We start from the raw sequence: 19,411 nt of genomic DNA on the forward strand, positions 1-19,411 counted from the left end.
GAAGTAGATAATATCGATGTGCAAAATATCGGTTTTTTTTTTTTATTATATGTCGATGTAAGTAATATCATTAGTAATAATATCGACATGTGAAAATATCGTTATTGTGTGTTTAGTAAATATTTTGAAGTTGTTTGTATAAATAGTTAAAATGTATATAATATGAGAAATATTTTTATTGTTTTAGGGGCGGGATGTTGGGTTATAGGGGATAAGGGTGGGGAGTGTTTTAAAAAAGTTAATTATTTTTTAAATATATTGTAAAATTTAATTAGTAAATTTTAATTCAAATTTGAAATGTATATTTAATTTTAGGTGCGGGATGTTGGGTTACAGGGGATAAGGGTGGGAAGTGTTTTAAAAATGTTTATATATTTTTGAATTTTTACAAAAATTTATTTAGAAATTTTAATATAAAATTAGATTTTTTAAAAAAAATTTAGGAGCGGGATGTTGGGTTATAGGGGATAAGGGTGGGAAGTGTTTTAAAAATGTTTATATACTATTTTATTTTAAAAAAAAATTATTTAGAAATTGTAAATTAAATTTAGAATTTTACAAATAATTTTAGGAGTGGGATGTTGGTTTATAGGGGATAAGGGTGGGAAGTGTTTTAAAAATGTTTATATATTTTTAAATTTGTAAAAAATATAATTTAGAAATTGTAAATTAAATTTAGAATTTTAGAAATAATTTTAGGAGCGGGATGTTGGGTTATAGGGGATAAGGGTGGGAAGTGTTTTAAAAATGTTTATATGTTTTAGAATGTTTAAAAAAAATAATGTAGAAATGTTAATTTTAATTTAGAAATTTAAAAATAATTTTAGGAGTGGGATGTTGAGTTATAGGGAATAAGGGTGGGAAGTGTTTTGCAAATGTTTATATATTTTTGAATTGTTTATAAAAAAAAATTGTAAATTTCAATTTAATTTAGAAATTTAGTTACAATTATCGGAGTGGGATGTTGAGTTATAGGGGATAAGGGTGGGAATTGTTGTAAAAAAATATTTTAAATTTTGAATATTTAAAACATTTTATTTGAAATTTGGAATCAAAATATATTTTTTATATTATCTTTTAGGAGTGGGATGTTGGGTTATAGGGGATGAGGGTGGGGAGTGTTTTAAAAAAACTTGATTTATGTATGAATAATTTGTATACAAAATTTAGAAAATTATAATAAAAATTCGAATGTTATATTGAATTTTAGGAGTGAGATGTTGTGTTATGGGGATAAGGGTGTGGAGTTTGATAAAAATGTGTAAAATGTTGGTAATATTGTATAAAAAGTATGTATAAATTTTGATTTTGATTGTACAATTTTAAATTTATTTGGGGATTGGGATGTTGGCTTATAGGGGATAAGGGTGGGGAGTGTTTTAAAAATTTATTTTAAATTAGTAATATTGAGTAATTTATATTTAAATATAATATATTATAATATAATATTGTGGGATAAATTTAAGATTGGGGATTTGGATTTGTAGAGGATAAGTGTTGGTATTTTTTTATTTAAATTTATTAATAATGATTAAAACATATATTTTTTTATATATTTATATTTATATATTTGTATTGCAATTACTGTAATTAAATAAATATTGGAGTGGGAATATAAAATTAATTAAGATTAGTATACATGATCTAGTGTAATTTTATATATTTATGAGTGGGAATACTAAATTAAGTAAGTTTAGTGTTTTGCAACTACCATTATTAAATATAGATTTGAGTGAGAATAGTAAATTAATTAAGTTCAATGTCCAGCATTTATCTTAATTAAATATAGACTGGAGTGGGAATAGTAAATTAATTAAGTTCAGTGTCCAGCACATACTCTAATTAAATATAGGTTGGAGTGAGAATAGTAAATTTATTAAGTTTAGTGTCCAGCATTTATCTTAATTTAATATAGACTGGAGTGGGAATAGTAAATTAATTAAGTTCAGTGTCCAGCAGCTAGTCTAATTTAATATAGGTTGGAGTGAGAATAGTAAATTAATTAAGTTCAGTGTCCAGCACTTATCTTAATTAAATATAGACTGGAGTGGGAATAGTAAATTAATTAAGTTCAGTGTCCAGCACATACTCTAATTAAATATAGGTTGGAGTGAGAATAGTAAATTAATTAAGTTCAGTGTCCAGCACTTATCTTAATTAAATATAGACTGGAGTGGGAATATTAAATAAATTTAGTTCAGTGTCCAGCACCTACCCTAATGTAATATAGGTTGGAGTGAGAATAGTAAATTAATTAAGTTCAGTGTCCAGCACTTATCTTAATTTAATATAGACTGGAGTGGGAATAGTAAATTAATTCAGTTCAGTGTCCAGCAACTACCCTAATTAAATATAGATTGGAGTGAAAATAGTAAATTAATTAAGTTTAGTGTCCAGCACTTATCTTAATTTCATATAGACTGGAGTGGGAATAGTAAATTAATTCAGTTCAGTGTCCAGCACCTACCCTAATTAAATATAGATTGGAGTGAGAATAGTAAATTAATTACGTTCAGTGTCCAGCACTTATTTTAATTAAATATAGACTGGAGTGGGAATAGTAAATTAATTAAGTTCAGTGTCCAGCACATACTCTAATTAAATATAGGTTGGAGTGAGAATAGTAAATTAATTAAGTTCAGTGTCCAGCACTTATCTTAATTAAATATAGACTGGAGTGGGAATAGTAAATTAATTCAGTTCAGTGTCCAGCACCTACTCTAATTTAATATAGGTTGGAGTGAGAATAGTAAATTAATTAAGTTCAGTGTCCAGCACTTATATTAATTAAAGATAGACTGGAGTGGGAATAGTAAATTAATTACGTTCAGTGTCCAGCACATACTCTAATTAAATATAGGTTGGAGTGAGAATAGTAAATTAATTAAGTTCAGTGTCCAGCACTTATCTTAATTAAATATAGACTGGAGTGGGAATAGTAAATTAATTCAGTTCACTGTCCAGCACCTACCCTAATTAAATATAGATTGGAGTGAGAATAGTAAATTAATTTAGTTCAGTGTCCAGCACTTATCTTAATTAAATATAGACTGGAGTGGGAATAGTAAATTAATTAAGTTCAGTGTCCAGCACATACTCTAATTAAATATAGGTTGGAGTGAGAATAGTAAATTAATTAAGTTCAGTGTCCAGCACTTATCTTAATTAAATATAGACTGGAGTGGGAATAGTAAATTAATTCAGTTCAGTGTCCAGCACCTACTCTAATTTAATATAGGTTGGAGTGAGAATAGTAAATTAATTAAGTTCAGTGTCCAGCACTTATATTAATTAAAGATAGTCTGGAGTGGGAATAGTAAATTAATTAAGTTCAGTGTCCAGCACATACTCTAATTAAATATAGTTTGGAGTGAGAATAGTAAATTAATTAAGTTCAGTGTCCAGCACTTATCTTAATTAAATATAGACTGGAGTGGGAATAGTAAATTAATTCAGTTCAGTGTCCAGCACCTACTCTAATTAAATATAGATTGGAGTGAGAATAGTAAATTAATTCAGTTCAGTGTCCAGCACTTATCTTAATTAAATATAGACTGGAGTGGGAATAGTAAATTAATTCAGTTCAGTGTCCAGCACCTACTCTAATTAAATATAGATTGGAGTGAGAATAGTAAATTAATTAAGTTCAGTGTCCAGCACTTATCTTAATTAAATATAGACTGGAGTGGGAATAGTAAATTAATTAAGTTCAGTGTCCAGCACATACTCTAATTAAATATAGGTTGGAGTGAGAATAGTAAATTAATTAAGTTCAGTGTCCAGCACTTATCTAAATTAAATATAGACTGGAGTGGGAATAGTAAATTAATTCAGTTCAGTGTTCAGCACCTACTCTAATTTAATATAGGTTGGGGTGAGAATAGTAAATTAATTAAGTTCAGTGTCCAGCACTTATATTAATTAAAGATAGTCTGGAGTGGGAATAGTAAATTAATTACGTTCAGTGTCCAGCACATACTCTAATTAAATATAGGTTGGAGTGAGAATAGTAAATTAATTAAGTTCAGTGTCCAGCACTTATATTAATTAAATATAGACTGGAGTGGGAATAGTAAATTTATTCAGTTCAGTGTCCAGCACCTACTCTAATTTAATATAGGTTGGAGTGAGAATAGTAAATTAATTAAGTTCAGTGTCCAGCAGTTATCTTAATTAAATATAGACTGGAGTGGGAATAGTAAATTAATTTAGTTCAGTGTCCAGCACCTACTCTAATTTAATATAGGTTGGAGTGAGAATAGTAAATTAATTAAGTTCAGTGTCCAGCACTTATATTAATTAAATATAGACTGGAGTGGGAATAGTAAATTAATTCAGTTCAGTGTCCTGCAGCTACTCTAATTTAATATAGGTTGGAGTGAGAATAGTAAATTAATTAAGTTCAGTATGTAGTGGGAGTAGTATGTTAATTAAGTTTGGTAAATAGCAAATATTAGAATTAAATATAGAGTTGAATAGGAACAGTTAAATTAATTTGTTTTAATTTTCAACAAATCTGTAGATTTTTGTTTTGTTTGGATAAAAGATAGAAGTTATATCAGAATGAAAATTCCAAATTTTTGTATAAAATAGTAGAAAGGAAAATAAGATTTGTTTTATAGTTGTTGGAATGTATATTAATTAGAGAGAAAATATTGTTTATTATTACGCATATTATAATAATTAAATCATTGAAATAAACATGTGATAACATAATTAATATTTAACATTTGTATTATTGTAATAATTTTTTTATAATGGATATATATTTGTTTAATGTATATTTTGGACATTAACATATGAACAGACAAAATAATAAAAAAATAACAATTGTGATTTTTATAGCTGTTTAATATTTTTTATTTTATATTGTGTACTCTCAATATTTTTAGACTTTATTTGGATTTATAAGAAATTGTATGTTTTTAAATATATGATAAATATATTTTAATTATTAATATTTATATTAGATAATTAATATTGAAATTATTTACATTTTAGAATATTTCTTTTTATTTTTAGTTTTGGTATGTTGTAGATACAATATATTAATTATATCATGTTCATACTTTTTTTGGGTAATGTATACAGTTTGATTATTATATTAATAAATATATTTTATTTATTATATTTATTTTTATAAGTTAAATAATTTTCACATATATAAAAAAAATAGGTATTCTTTTTGAGTATTTTATTCTAATGTTTTACTAATTTTTAAAGTAATGTGTAATGTTAAATAAATAGTTAGGGCATTTTTTGGGATTTTCTTAGTTGTTATGTTTGTTTGGGTCTTTTATTTTGTAACCGCTCGCTGTTGTTTTGGGTTATTTTGGTAGAATCCAGGTCGCGGTCGGGAGCTGTTTCGCGATTGAGAAGGTAAGAGTTATTTTCTTTATTATTAAATAGTTTTAAGTGTTTTGTGGAAGTAGTAATGTCGTAATAAGTGTGTATGGATTGATGTTTTAGAAGTTAGGGTGTTAGTAATAGTTTGTATACGGTTTTATAATTTACGTTGTGTTCCGTGTTTGTGGCTTTGTTAGTGTTTTGTTATTTAGGTGTGTTAAAGTTTTATAGTGTTAGAATAATGTTTGTAGTGATGTTTTTAGGTGCATTATGTGTGTTTGTGTGTGGGTGGGAATGTTTGTTTCTCTTTTGTAGGTTTTACGGAGAAGATATTTTCGTCTCTTTCAAACACCTTTTTTTTTTTAAGGAAGTGTGGATTAGTAGTGTTTACTAATCTTTATTTTACACTTCCTTTATTGTTCGGGTTTCAAGGAGCGGTTATTTACCTTTTTAATATTTTTCGGGATTTTTATGGTTAATGGATAGTCCTTTTTTGGCGTAGACGTTTTTTTCGAAAAACAGTTGTATTTGGCCATTTTATTTGGATTTCTTTTTGATACCTATGGATTTTGAACTACCTGGATTTATTTGGAAGGAATGTTATTATCCCATTGGAGCAACTACACAGGTAAGTTTATTTAAATATTGTAATTGTGGGTGGGCAAATCTTATATATTTAATATTGTTGTTGTGTACTTGGTTTGTTTAATTATGTTGTCTAAATATATGTAGATATAAATTATTTATATATTTTAGACCACATAATTAAATATGTGATTTAATAAAGTGGTTTATTTATGTTGTGATAGTTGTTTTAGTAGAATTGTGGGTTAATATTTTGGAAAGGGTTTAGAAGAGAGTTTGAGCTATTATATTTAAGTACTCAAGTCCTCTTGTGGATGGGTATAGCTGTACCTGTTGTTGTAGGTAATTATACATTTGAGTAGTTTGTCTAGATTGTTTTGGTTTTAATTGTAGGACAGATTGTTGCATTCTTTATTCTTGGAAACTTTGTTCCTTTTGTATGGCAATTAGTAGTTTTTGTAGTGTTGGAGTTGTTCTCCCAGTAGAAGTTAGGAATGCATTATGCCAGCCCTCGACGGCGTTGTTAGTTTTGGCTTGTTGGTTGAGTGTACTTACATTTACATTCCACCAAGGTATTTGGAACTTGGGCTGACGTCTATGGCCTGATCTGTGTAGTCTCCCCACCCAGGTATCCTCAAAATAATCTAAGAGGGGAGATAACTTTACTTCATTTTGTTTGTAGAATGGACTTTCTAATAAAAGATTGTAATGTTCTGCAACATCTGTGGTTGGTACATAAGCTAGGGCTGTTAGAAGTTTTATTTGATGTGCAAAACTTATGTTTGTGGCATATTCTACACTTAGTGAAGATTTTTGTAAATGTCTCCATATACATTGGTTTAGATGGAAGTAACATCCTTGGATAGCTGTATGGGGGTACAGTTTTAGAATGCAATTTATCATGGCTTGCTCAAAGTCTATGATAATTCTTTGAGGGTAAAAATCATTTGATTCTTGTTTTAGTTTTCCTAGCATTTCATTATATGTTGTGTTTTGTTTGTTAGGTAATAGTGCATACATTAAAGGTATGGAAGTGTTGTGATATTGACCGTGTATTGTGTAAAGCTGGTAGAATGGTTTTGGGCATATTGTAAAGGTGCCATCCATCATCCATGTTTGGCATTGTTGGAGTTTAGTTATATTGTTTGCAGTAGCAAACATTATGATTCTTTTTTCAGTGCTTTTGTTATCAAAAAAATTAAAAGGTTCATTATTATGGGTGATAGTTAATTCTGGTGGAATGATGATATCTTGAAAAGTTTTAGGGGATGGTATAGTTGTCGTGGTTGATTTTTTGGTCCTATCAATTGTTCTTTTTATAGAAGCAATTGATGGTAATTGGCCTCTTGCTTCTTTGGGCACTCTAGGTAATAGTTCTTTTAGGATTACACTTGTAGCAGTTTGTGAACCAGTGCTTAATTCTTTTATATTTTCAAGGGTTGATCTGACTTCTATTTCAGAGAGATTGGGTGGATGGTTATGCTCTCTTGTATATAGTACAGTTGTTTCTCTTGTTGTTGCTCGTCCGTAGCATTTGTTAGAATAATATTTAGAACACTTCCAGTTCACTTTTCGGTCCGTCTGCTTTTCTTGGGTGTATGTGTAACCCATGTAACACAATAGGAATTTTCCTTTCTGCGAAGTTATGAATTGGGCTTCTTCTGTCATCTTGATGTGTTAGAAATCTGGAACAAATGTATATGAAAATATATGCAATTGTACTTTATATATTTCTATAAAAATAGGAAACAAAAAACTATTTTATATATACTTACCAAGTGTTTTTGGTTGTATTTGAATGAAGATGTTCTTTGTAGACAAAATGCTGTTTAGTTGATGTAGTCTCTGAAAGTTAAAGAAGATATATTGTTTTGGTTGGTTTACTTTTTTAAGTGGGGTGGTATTGCTGTTTGGTATAGACTATTTTTTTTTGTAGAAACTTTTTTTATTGTTTTACAAATCAACAACTCAACAAACATTCCCCTGCCTTCACCCGTCCCGGAAGTACCACACATTTATCATCAAGACCAATTATTCAGGAGAAGGAACAACCTTCCCACCCAGTTCTCTACCCCCCCCCCTCCCCCACCCCATGTCAATGTACCCCTGTCCTCTACCCCTCTTCCTATGTGCCCCCCTCCCTAATAAATAAGATGCAGGAGCCCAACCTCTCCCTAAGCAAACGGAGCCTTCCCTAATGCCGAGTGGTATAGATTATAGGTGTTTATTTATACAGGTTTTTAAAAACTTAAAAAAGAGAACATGGATTTGTTTAGGGGTTTAGGATGTTTTGGCGTTTGAGTAGGATTTAATTAATATTTTATAAAGTATTTTGATAGTATACTTACTTTTTAGTGAGTCCTTTCTGGCAATCTTCAATATTTTCTTTAGCTGTTTTGAGTAATATCTGTAGTGGAAACATAAAGAGATGGAATATATAAGTTAGTTATTTATTTGAGTAAAGATAAATTAGTATTTTAGTTTAATTTGGTAGTTTAGTTAGAAAAGATTATTTACTTACGTTTTTAGAATAGTAGTAGGATGTAGGTTTCTTCTGTTTAGCAGAGTTTCTTCTTCGTTCAATGCTTTGGTTTAAGGCACAGTAGAAGACTTGTTTTAATTGGTTTATATAGTGGTTTTAAATTGTTTCTTGAATGTTATTGGTTGTTTTCTGTATGTGGCCTTTCTATTGGATGGTTTGAATTTTTTCAAGTTAATTGGTTTCCTTTTATGGAAAATGCTAAGTAAGAGTATATTTAGTTTTAAAGGAGGAGAGTTTTAAATAATTATATATAAAAAGATTGTTTATAATGTGTTGTAATTGTGTAAAATGTGTTCGAAATGTGTATGTGATAATTATTTCAGTGTTTTTTTATTATGTTGTTAAATATTTAGATCGTTATAAATGTAATGTTTATGTTTAAGTAGAATATAATTGGAAACTGTATGTTTTCGCAAAATATTGTATTGATGTTGTTTAAAGTATTGGTTTTATTAGTATTAGAATTGTCGATATATTTAAAAAAAACGATATTATTGATGTCTATATTTTGGTTATCGATATTTGTTACATTTGTTATATTTATTTACTTATGTCGATATTTAGTATTGCGATATTGATGTGTGCGATATTTGTGTGATCGATATAATTGTATTACGATATTGTAGTGTCGATATTAGTGCAGTTTTTTAATTAAGTATACAATGTCGATAATTTTGATGTCGATATATTTGATGCAATATTTGTGTAGTTCGATAATGTGTCTTTCGATAATATGTCAGAGATCCTTTTTTCTGTAGCCAGATTGGGAACTACAAAAAACAGTGCTGATGGGCTAAAGCCTTGGAGTTGAAACATGGGCCAAAGGGCAGGGAACCGAGCTATAGCTGTAACTTAGGCTGGGAGGCTAAAGTTGTATCAAAATGATTTTTAACATAGGCTCCAATTGCAGTTGCCAGGAGCAATTGCTTAGCTGCTTACTTGCCAACTTGCTGGTTGTTACTCGCTGCCTACAGCTTATCCGCAGACACGTCTGGATGCCTAGATGATGCCTGGTAGAATGGTAGACTGAAAGGGCGGAACGCTGAGGAGCGCAGATGCCAGACACCAGACCCGCCGTAGACACCATTACCACCAGCGCAACGGGTCCTCCTCGTCAGTAAACTAGAGCGAGTTTAGGCACCAAAGTAGCCAGGCGGCCAGATTCTTCACACCTTGCCACACCGTGAGTCATGGGCCATGACACATGGCTCAAGTGACCCCCTGTGTAGTGCCTTGCCCTCTCCTTCGTCCTTGCCTTGCTTCCTTCCTCCTCCTCCTCCTCCTCCTCAAAGCAGCATCAACATCAGTGCCACATTACCAATTGACTCCAATCTTGGCACAATGCAATTCCCATTCATAGGCAAAGTTGGTAAAATGAACCATGTCTACACTCCTGAATTACAAAAATAACTAACAAACAAGTATTGGCAAAGTGAAATGGTCTGGCCTTGGCACGCTTAGTTAATGGTTATATGTTTGTATTCCTTTACTGGAAATATATGCCATAACAATATAAAGAAGACATAAAAAACACAACACAGTCGTACTTTGGTGGCCTTATTCTTGCAATTTCTTTTTAAATCAATAAACCCAAATTCTACATCAAATATAATTTTATTAGGACAGTATGGGTGCAGCTATGTTTAGAAATGGCATACCAACCCTTTATAGTTTTCATACACATCACAGAAAAATATGTTCCTTGTGTATACTTTGGTGGGTGAACGCAAAATATGAATGACAGATGAACGAACCAATAGTTAATAGGGCTTGTCCAGAGATCCTCTCTGTAGCTGTATATGTATGTATTATTCCTTTTTTAAATCAATGATGCTGTAAAGACATCTACAACTGTTTGCAGGTCAAACCTAAAAATATGAAATTAAAAAGGGTTAATTTTTTTTAGTACTCACCATGATGCCACCCGTGCAAGGTGAGGCTGCAGATTTCATGATGATCGCACACCAGAGAAACCCCATGTTGATTAGAAACTTCGATTCCCGAGTTTTCTTTTTTAACTGATATCCCATTCTTTTTAAAAGGGATATCAATACGCTGGCAATTTTCATCTACCTGCATAATGAAGAAAGAGGTAATATAAAAAATAATGTCAAGTATGGTAAAATAAACACTATATGTGGTTGAAGATTCATAAAATGTGTTAAGCACATTGCAGCAAAGCAATCTTATCTAAAAAAACCCAGAAAAAATATGTTTGTACCACAATGTCAATTACGTACATATTATTGTTTAAAAGTGGTGATATACCACATTACAAGTCACTCTACACACAGGTTTTGTAGTTGTTACTAACATTAGGTTATTTTTTTCTCACTGATGGAATTAAATGAACCAATGAATCAAAAGAGTAGCATTTTTGAGTCCGGGAGGATGGGAAATCCTAGGGAGAGAATCCTGGAGAGCACTTTTTAGGGAGAGTAGGAAAATCCTGATTTCAACCATGCTATGTAGCATGTAAAATAAAATGAAGGGATGTGCCCAACCAACAACAAAAACTATTGTTTATGAAAGGATGAGCAGCCCAGTGGAGGGGCAATGTAAGTTGATATGGATTAAATATCACAGAAAACAGATGAGTCTTCATGGTGGATCTTATGCACACACTACAAAGGATCCTTGGGGGCACCAAGATCTTCTTGTCACGTGGCCCAATAAACGGCGGTCTCTGTGCAAATGCAGGATTCATAATTATAAATTTGTTGGATTTTACCTCAACCTGTAATTACGAGGGCAATTAAATCCGACCTCTGAAGTAAACTTTCCGTAGGTGAAACCAGACAAACTTATACCTAGTTAAACATTATGAGTAATTTTCAGGATATGTAGATTGAGGGGTAAAAAGCACAAAAATCCACAACGTATTTCTCATTTGGATGGGGAATCGCATAAATAAGTGTTATTGCCTACGGCTGCAAGGAATATATAGAATTATAGATGGGTAAAAGTCAATTATAGGGATGTTTTTCACCGAGGGGTTATGAGTGACGTGAAATAGACCACGAGAGCGAAGCTCGAGTTGTCTATGATGTCACTCAGAACCTGAGGTGAAAAACATCCCTGTAATTCACTTTTTACACATCTATAATTTTATGTTATTAATGCCCCACCAAAATCATCTGCCCCTGCCTTCAACTACTGCGCAGGGACAGCGGATAAAGGGAGAGCTATAAATAACATGCCCTCTCTTCCCTGATGCAAATGTGAAAAATAAATATCTTACCTGCTATCCTTAACCAGAACCCGCCATCTTCCATGCCTCCCTTCCCCCTCCTTCAGCGGTGCTTTCTGCTCTCATTGAAAGGAGAGAAGCAGAGCTGCACTGACAGGCTCTCAGAGAGTCCTGTCACCTGGAATGGAAAGGCTTTATGACATCATAGCAGTTATTAACCAGTTTTGGTATCAACTGTTGTGATGTCATAGCGAGGAGTTTTGACTTTCAGAAACTGAAAGGAACGATAGAGGCTCTCTATGAGAGCCATACATAACAATGGTGTTAATCATCCTCCACCGCAATTATGGGCCCAAGCTCCAGGTGAAACCCCATAATGAGGAGCCAGCACAGTGAGAGATTGAGAGCAGCTTGCGATGAAAACTGCTGATTAAGTCTTCAGAGGATTGCCGGCACCTCGGACTAAGCATGAGTTGCAGCCATTGGGATAAGGCACGCCAGAGGAGCATGGATCTAACAACCGCTGAATCCTCCCATTGAGGGCTTGCAATGGTAGCAATAGCCCACAAGGGGAGCATTCTGCTTGGCTGGCCAGCTCCAAACATTCCGTCCAGAATGCTAACAGGAGATATTTATCGGGCCGATAAATAACATATCCCCACCAGACCATTTCTAGGAAGGTCCTAAGTGGAAAAAGCTATAGCACATTGAAGTTAATATTGATCTGAAGCAGTGAGACAGTGGATCACCCTCATGATGGTGAATAAATGATCGTGCATCCTTTAGGCAGGAGCAGCTTCTCCGCTAAGGCAGACGAGCATTGCCCCACTGCTCTCAGAGCAGGAAAAATAAAATGTTAATAACATAGTTATTATCATTTCATTTTTTCCAGGTTTGGGGCTCGGTTAGGGCGGGGCGGGTGCTAGTGGCACATGGGGGGGGGAGTGGTTTGCTCAATCCAAGTGCACCTGACTGTTTGGCCGGCAGTCTTGGCCCGGCCTAACAGTCATGCACACTTTGCATGTTTCCCACCAGGCTCCATTACACAGCCCGGTGGAAGCATCCCCAGACCCCTAGTCCCCGTCTGAGTGCCGATCCACGGCACTCAGCCCAATCGCAATGCTGCATTGCAGTGTTGTGATTGGTCTAGGGGAGCCTGAGTGCTTCCTGGTTCAGGGACTGCGGAGAAGTGGAAGAGAGACACGGCCGGTGGAAGAGGTAAGTGGTATTTTTTGGGGGGGATTTCCACCTCCCCGGCACCACCGACCAACCTCATTCCTGGCCAGCCACTACTGATTTTAGGTGGATTCATCCATGTTTTGTAAACGTTCTCTACCAGCTGATAACGCCAAAGCAGGGAGACCAAAAGATATAGAACTGTCTAAATACTGAACCTTGGAAGACAAAATACAGTCATCAGCGTGCAACTACAAATGACAATAGTTCCTTGCACACTTGAAGTGCACACATGAAACTTCTCTTGACTTGTAACTGGCACTGGTGCTGAACATAACATAAGGCACCTGTAAATCCCGTTTTGCAAATATACTGGAGTTTTTGCCTTAAGTGGAATTCCCATTTGGCTGCAATGTTAGGTGTTAGCACCCATGATTTGTGGCAGGCATAACTGGACACAAATATTTGTTGCAATTAAAAGAAAAGTGCTTTGGTCATTGTATGTCAGAATAATCATTGACAAAAATATCGTCTGTCATAAATATAGTGTCCTATATAACCTTAACCAAAATATAGTTCTATTACATATGCATTTCCAGTTACTAACGACAGTGGGATGATATATTTGTAAGTGATATTCAGGACACAATATTTATACGCCATGTTAATTAGTGCACGATATTCTGGTACTATATCGCTTTTCTCACCAGCTAGTAGTGAAATTAAGTGCATTTACCGCCTTATTCACCGTTATCGGGTCTGCAATTTGGAATCTGTTGCAAACTGTGCACCCACCAATTGGAGCACACTAACGTAAATTAGAAAATTTGCACCCGAAAAATTCAGGTCATTCCTGACCAGATCCACAGTGGCACCATTCCCAGATGTGATCTCATTGGGATGCTTCAGGCATGTGTTGGGGAAGCTTTGAGACTGACTTTGCAGGCAAAAGACATGGGTTCTAACCTCGGTGCCGCTGCTTGGCCAAAGTTACATGAACCTTGGAACAATATATTATGTTCTTGAGCCTTAATTCGTTCACTCTAAATATTGCCAGGATTGAAAAATAGGCTGAACACCTGCACACATTCAATTTAAAAGCAGAAATTGGAATATTTGCTCTTGCTTCAGCGATGAAGCGCCTAGGGGCATGTTTGGCTTGCTGTACTATACAAGAATCTTCACACTTACTACTTTCATCTAATGTTTACCCAAGCGCAAAGTGTAGTTCTCATAATGTATAGGACTTTACACTAGTTCAACATTTGTGTAAATCACACCACAAGCAATCCCTCCAGTTATATTGAATGTTAATCTAATTACAGAATTTATGCTTATGGAGGACGTAAATTTTACAAATTATGCCAAAATAACATCTTCGCTATTCCAGAGAAAAGGGGACGGGATGTTACTGAAATAAATATGCATTCCATGGTATGTATAATATCTTTAGGCACTAACTCGCGTAACATGAATGTGCCCACCTTCCTCAGATGGGAGATCTGGCTTACAAAAACACATATTCTCTTTCCCAGCAAATCTTACTTGGGGGTCCTGCATGCAGCAGAACAACCCTCTTACACATGTCCTAGATTAGCTTTCTCAGGTCATATGCTACCTGATAAGATAGGCCCCACTGTGCTTCATAGGAATGATTTGAATATATACTCTTTGAAGTATTAATAACCAAAGATGTGAGAAGTATACTGGTACCTTTTCATCATCCATCTTCACATATTTAACGAAATAAAGTGATGTATGAACTTTGCATAATTATTTTTGAAGATTATGAAGCATTACTCCTTTTTATTAATGCAAGACTCCAAGAGATTGTATTTTAACTTTATTTAAGAACAACAATATAAGTAAGGAAAACAGAAATATAAAGGAAGTAAAGAAAAGACTTAACTAGTTAATAATTAGCTAGTCAAAATGTCTACGATTTGTACCTACGTCTGACTCTTTTAGCTTAATTAAGTTTGGAGCATATCAGAGTGTGTGCATTTTGGACAGGATGTTAGAGAGAAGTCTAAGGTGATAGGACGATTCAGGATAGTGCAAATGTATACTTTCGCTAGTGCAGTTCAGTGACATCTTCCATTTTTAAACTCCATACAGTTGTGAAGTTTGTGTATTATGCTTAATTTCACCTATGGGTGAAGTTTTCCTGCTAAAATCCCTTTTGCTGGAAAATTGTGCTAAACCCTTCTATGAGAATTTTCATGCAGAAAAAATATTTTTGCCTGGAAATTCTCAATCGGGTAATTGGTCGTATTAGGGTTTTCTCGCTCAAAAATCTCTTTCAAATTTTTTTTAAACAAACTTTATTGGCATTTGCATGAAAGTAAATTCACTTAGGTAGACTGATAGACTACATTCATATAAGTATTGGCCGAAACCATAAGAAACACAATTGATCAAATGCGCACCCTTATCTGTAGCCTCCCAATAGCCCAACTTCCCAACTAACCTTCCTCTCCACTCTCTTCAATCTCTCCCCGTCCCCTCCACCCCAATCCTATTTCTTTCTAATTATAGCAAATTATTTCACTCGGTTTTTAAAAGTATAGAAAATTCAACATCTTTGAGACATTCCGCTTAAATAACAGAATTCTGCCTCACAGTGTCTTCCATTTGGGATGAACTGTTCATGTCCATATCAAGGAAATAGCCTCAATTTTATTGTTTTGATATCAATATTGTTTTATTAAAACGTTTGCAATGAAATACACACTGAAAACGAAACGTGCAGGATTATACAGCTGGTCAGTCAGAAGCAACTTAGGATAAATCAATCAATCAAACATTTGTAGAGAGCGCTATTCACCCGTGAGGGTCTCAAGGCGCTGAGGGGAGGTGGGGGGAGCAGTTAATAAAAGAGGAGTAATATCATAATAGTAAGTGGTTGAGGGAAGAGGATGCGGAGCAAAGGGTATTATTAACTTGCGACTACAGTAAAGGAGGTAAATGTGTGGGTGTGGGGTGGAACGAGTTTGGTGAAGCAGTAGCAGTGGGAAGGCTGGTTGAAGCTGTGTTCATCATAGCATTAAATTGTAACTAGGTCAATGATTGTTGTGAAGGCAAATGTGGGCAGAGTTACCCACTTTGTTGGCTCTAGTACCCTGATCTATAGCTGACTACTCCTACGCTAAAGGATAACTAATCTCACCCATTGTCCCCAAGCATCAAACCATTGTTCTTTCTCATTTACTGAGGCAAGCGGGTTGCATTTTATCTTCATTGAACTTTTTCTTCCAACTCTCATACTTACCACAAGCCCTGGATGGATTGTGATGGTTGTCTGGTTCATCACTACGTGGAGAGACCTTGTGCCAGCACTTTCTTGGTTCAATATGATGGTAAAGCTGTCGTGTAAAAAGTCCTTGGCTAGAAGAAAGCTGCATTTTGAGGCCATTTCATACACCTTTCCATCAAATGTCACAAAATACTTATTTCCAATTAACAAAGCATGGTCTGGTGAAATAAAATCCAGAAAGGGAAATATGTGAGAATTTTTGACATAGAACACCAAGTGCATTGATTACATATTTTCAAAAACACCACTGTCTTGGTTCAGGTGACAAATATAGTAGTTCAACCAGTACACTTTTGTAGCTAGCATATGCATGAACAAATGAATAAATAATTCTGATTGATGATGGAAAGTCAACATCATCATGCCCATGAACAGGAGTGCATTTTATATATAATTCAGGTGGAAAATACCTGTGATTGAAAAATGATTTGAAATAAAAAAAAGATTTAATAATAACCGCCACTACATCCTCAACTGGCCAATCACAGCCCAAATTCTTTCCGAGACTACATACACTATCGTTTGTGCCCTTTTTATTTAAAAAATAAAAAAAAAAAAAAGGTCTACTGAAGATGAACTTCTGCTGGCAATCATCCTTTGGCTTGAGTGTCCTCTTTGATAAAAAAGGATCCAATCTTAAGCTTTACATCAATTTTAAAGGGAGGTTTGAAATGATGATCATGGTAGCATACAAATCAAACTCCACTGAAAACTGGTGCAGTAATTTTCAAGTGTGCTGTCAACCCCACTTTCAAAATAATTATTGCAAGTACTGAGTGCTCTATGTGTTATTACAAAGAATTAAATATAATCTAAAGGTATATTCCACTTTTTAGGTCGAGCAGTCAAGACCTCTAGTATATACTTTAGCATATACTTATATGTGTATGTATGTTGTGGGCTCTGGAGATCAGCCCTAGGACTTGTCTGCTTCCGCTTAGGGACTTTTTTTCTGTTCAACTGCCTCTACTTAACTGTCTTGATAGAAAACGACCAGTAGAGGTTGATAAAATACCAGAATTGTTTTCTGCTGAGGGACCTTTTTTTTAAGTTTTCTAGCAACTGCCTCTATTTAACTTTCTTGATAGAAAACGACCAGCAGAGGTCAGTAAAATACCAGAATCACTTTAGCGTTCTGTAGATTCCAGTCCATAGAAATTGTCTTCCACGACCACCCGTAGACAATAATATTTTTTTCAAATCTTGTATTTTCAGTGATGTGACCACCGAAGGCCCTGATTTTATTTTAAAAACAGAGCTTTGGACTATACCATTTCCCGCTGAAAGGCAATATTTCTCTCCATGTGCATCCATACCTGGCGTGTCACGCAGTTTGGTGCTTACTTTTCCTCCATGTTAAAGAACAGTAGATGTTTCAGCACCCAGGCTAATGTGCTGCATAGCTAAATACAAATAAGGTCCCAAAGGCGAGATTGATTGCATTGCAAATGCTTGTTTTTCTTTAACTAACCTCTTTTATGAATGCTTTACTTTTTCTCCCTAATACAGTGGAACAGAGATCTAAAAACAAATCTCTGAGAAATTCCTTTACACTTTTGCTTTTTTTACTTTTTATTTTCTATAATAATCTAATCATAATCTAAAATGTATTTAAAGAAACCTTACTCCTGGTTACATCAGACACACTACTAAAATACAGTTAGAGAGAGAGACTAAAGAAAAATCTGAATGGTGTGCATTGGATCACAGATAGAGCTGGAGCATACTGATTCAAATCCTGCCTTGCCCTCATTGAGTCCTGGATATCAAGTGCCTACCTTAAATTGAACCATACCATGCCCAAATTCATCCTCATTATCAAAAGTAAGAATGTGGAATGATGCTCCAAGAAGTAGCTGGAGGGATTCTCTACCCAACACACTAGAGGACTGATTACAACTTTGGCAGTGAGGTGCCAGGTCCCACCCGCCGTCTCACCACCGAAGACGTCGTGGGGCAGCCCACCAGATTTCGAGTTTCTGCCTGTCTAGCACACTTTTTTTGGCATTCCCATGGCGGTGCCTGCAATGGGAATGCCAAAACAGTTCCTGCACGGCATGGACTGAAATGTCCATGCCTTGCAGGAACTGGTGTGCATGCACACATGGGGGTACATGTTATGCCCCTGTGCCCCTCTGTGTGCATCCACAGGGCGCAGAGGCATCATGGGGCCGTGTCCTCTCTGCTGGGGTTTTCATAGAGGAGGAATTGCCATGGAAACCCTGGGAGAGAGGAAACTCTTAATATGCTTGGTGGGACCATGGCAGTCCCACCAAACATATTGATGCCTCTACTCTGCTGCAACACGGGCAAGGAATGGCGGCTCCCTGGCAGCTGCGGCGGGGCAATGGTGGTTCGACCGCACTTATTGTATAAGGGCAGTCGCAAGACGGCCACAGCCGCACCAGACTTGTAATTAAGTCCTAAATGTCTATATAGACAACAACCTCTCCATTAAGTTCCACTTCACAAAGAAAACGCAGGCTGTTGGACATCAACTCTGACCACTGTGAAAAATGGAGCCATACAATCACAATGTGAACTTTAAAGAACACAATCCAAGCCCGGATCACTGGAAATGGCCTACTTACTGCCATACTCCAACCTCATCTCTAATCAAACGTGACTTGCATGACAGAGCCTGACTCAAAAGAGTCCTAATAAATGAGACAAGATCACCCTGACCCTAAGTGGGGCACATTGCCAACTCTACCCATATTTACCTCTTTCAGCAAATGATACATTACCTATGAAGTAGTAACCACCAAGAGTAATCACTATAATGTGGATAAACTCAACTTTTCAAGAGGTCAGTACCATTCACAAAGTCTGCAGATCACTGGATTGGATATGGAGAAGTACAATGGAAAAGAACTAGGAAACAAGCATTCTCAAATTATACACCAAGCCTATGGAACTAAATGCACTACAGACTAAAGCCACACTTTCCACAAGTCCATTCTCCAACATTTATTTATTTAATTTTCACAAACAACTGTAATTGCCACAATTTTCACAGGTACATTTGAACAACATGGAACTTCTAGACATATTCAGAACTGTGAACACTAGTTTGTGACTCACATCATCTAGGTGCTGCTTTGCTAGCACGTATCCTGCATAAATACACATTACACTGATCTACGTTGATTGAGTACAAGACATCAAATATATCTCAACATAATGCTGTAAGATCTGCTACATTATCTGACCTATTTAGAGTATTTACAAAAATAACATGATTAATGTCTTGCTA

At 34.8% G+C, this 19,411-nt stretch overlaps 1 protein-coding gene across 1 annotated transcript in view; it reads right to left on the bottom strand.

Annotated features, from left to right (window-relative positions):
• APOLTP (apolipoprotein lipid transfer particle homolog) overlaps positions 1 to 19,411 on the bottom strand; it is a 1,292,669-nt gene that overhangs the window by 54,527 nt on the left and 1,218,731 nt on the right. Inside the window, exons 69-70 of the mRNA XM_085632129.1 lie at positions 16,111 to 16,313; positions 10,387 to 10,546 (exon numbers count right to left, since the gene is read on the bottom strand). Coding sequence (XP_085488255.1) covers positions 10,387 to 10,546; positions 16,111 to 16,313 — 363 coding nt within the window. The remainder of the gene's footprint in view (positions 1 to 10,386; positions 10,547 to 16,110; positions 16,314 to 19,411) is intronic.

Source organism: Triturus cristatus, chromosome 10, assembly GCF_964204655.1.
Source record: "Triturus cristatus chromosome 10, aTriCri1.1, whole genome shotgun sequence".
Classification (NCBI taxonomy): domain Eukaryota; kingdom Metazoa; phylum Chordata; class Amphibia; order Caudata; family Salamandridae; genus Triturus; species Triturus cristatus.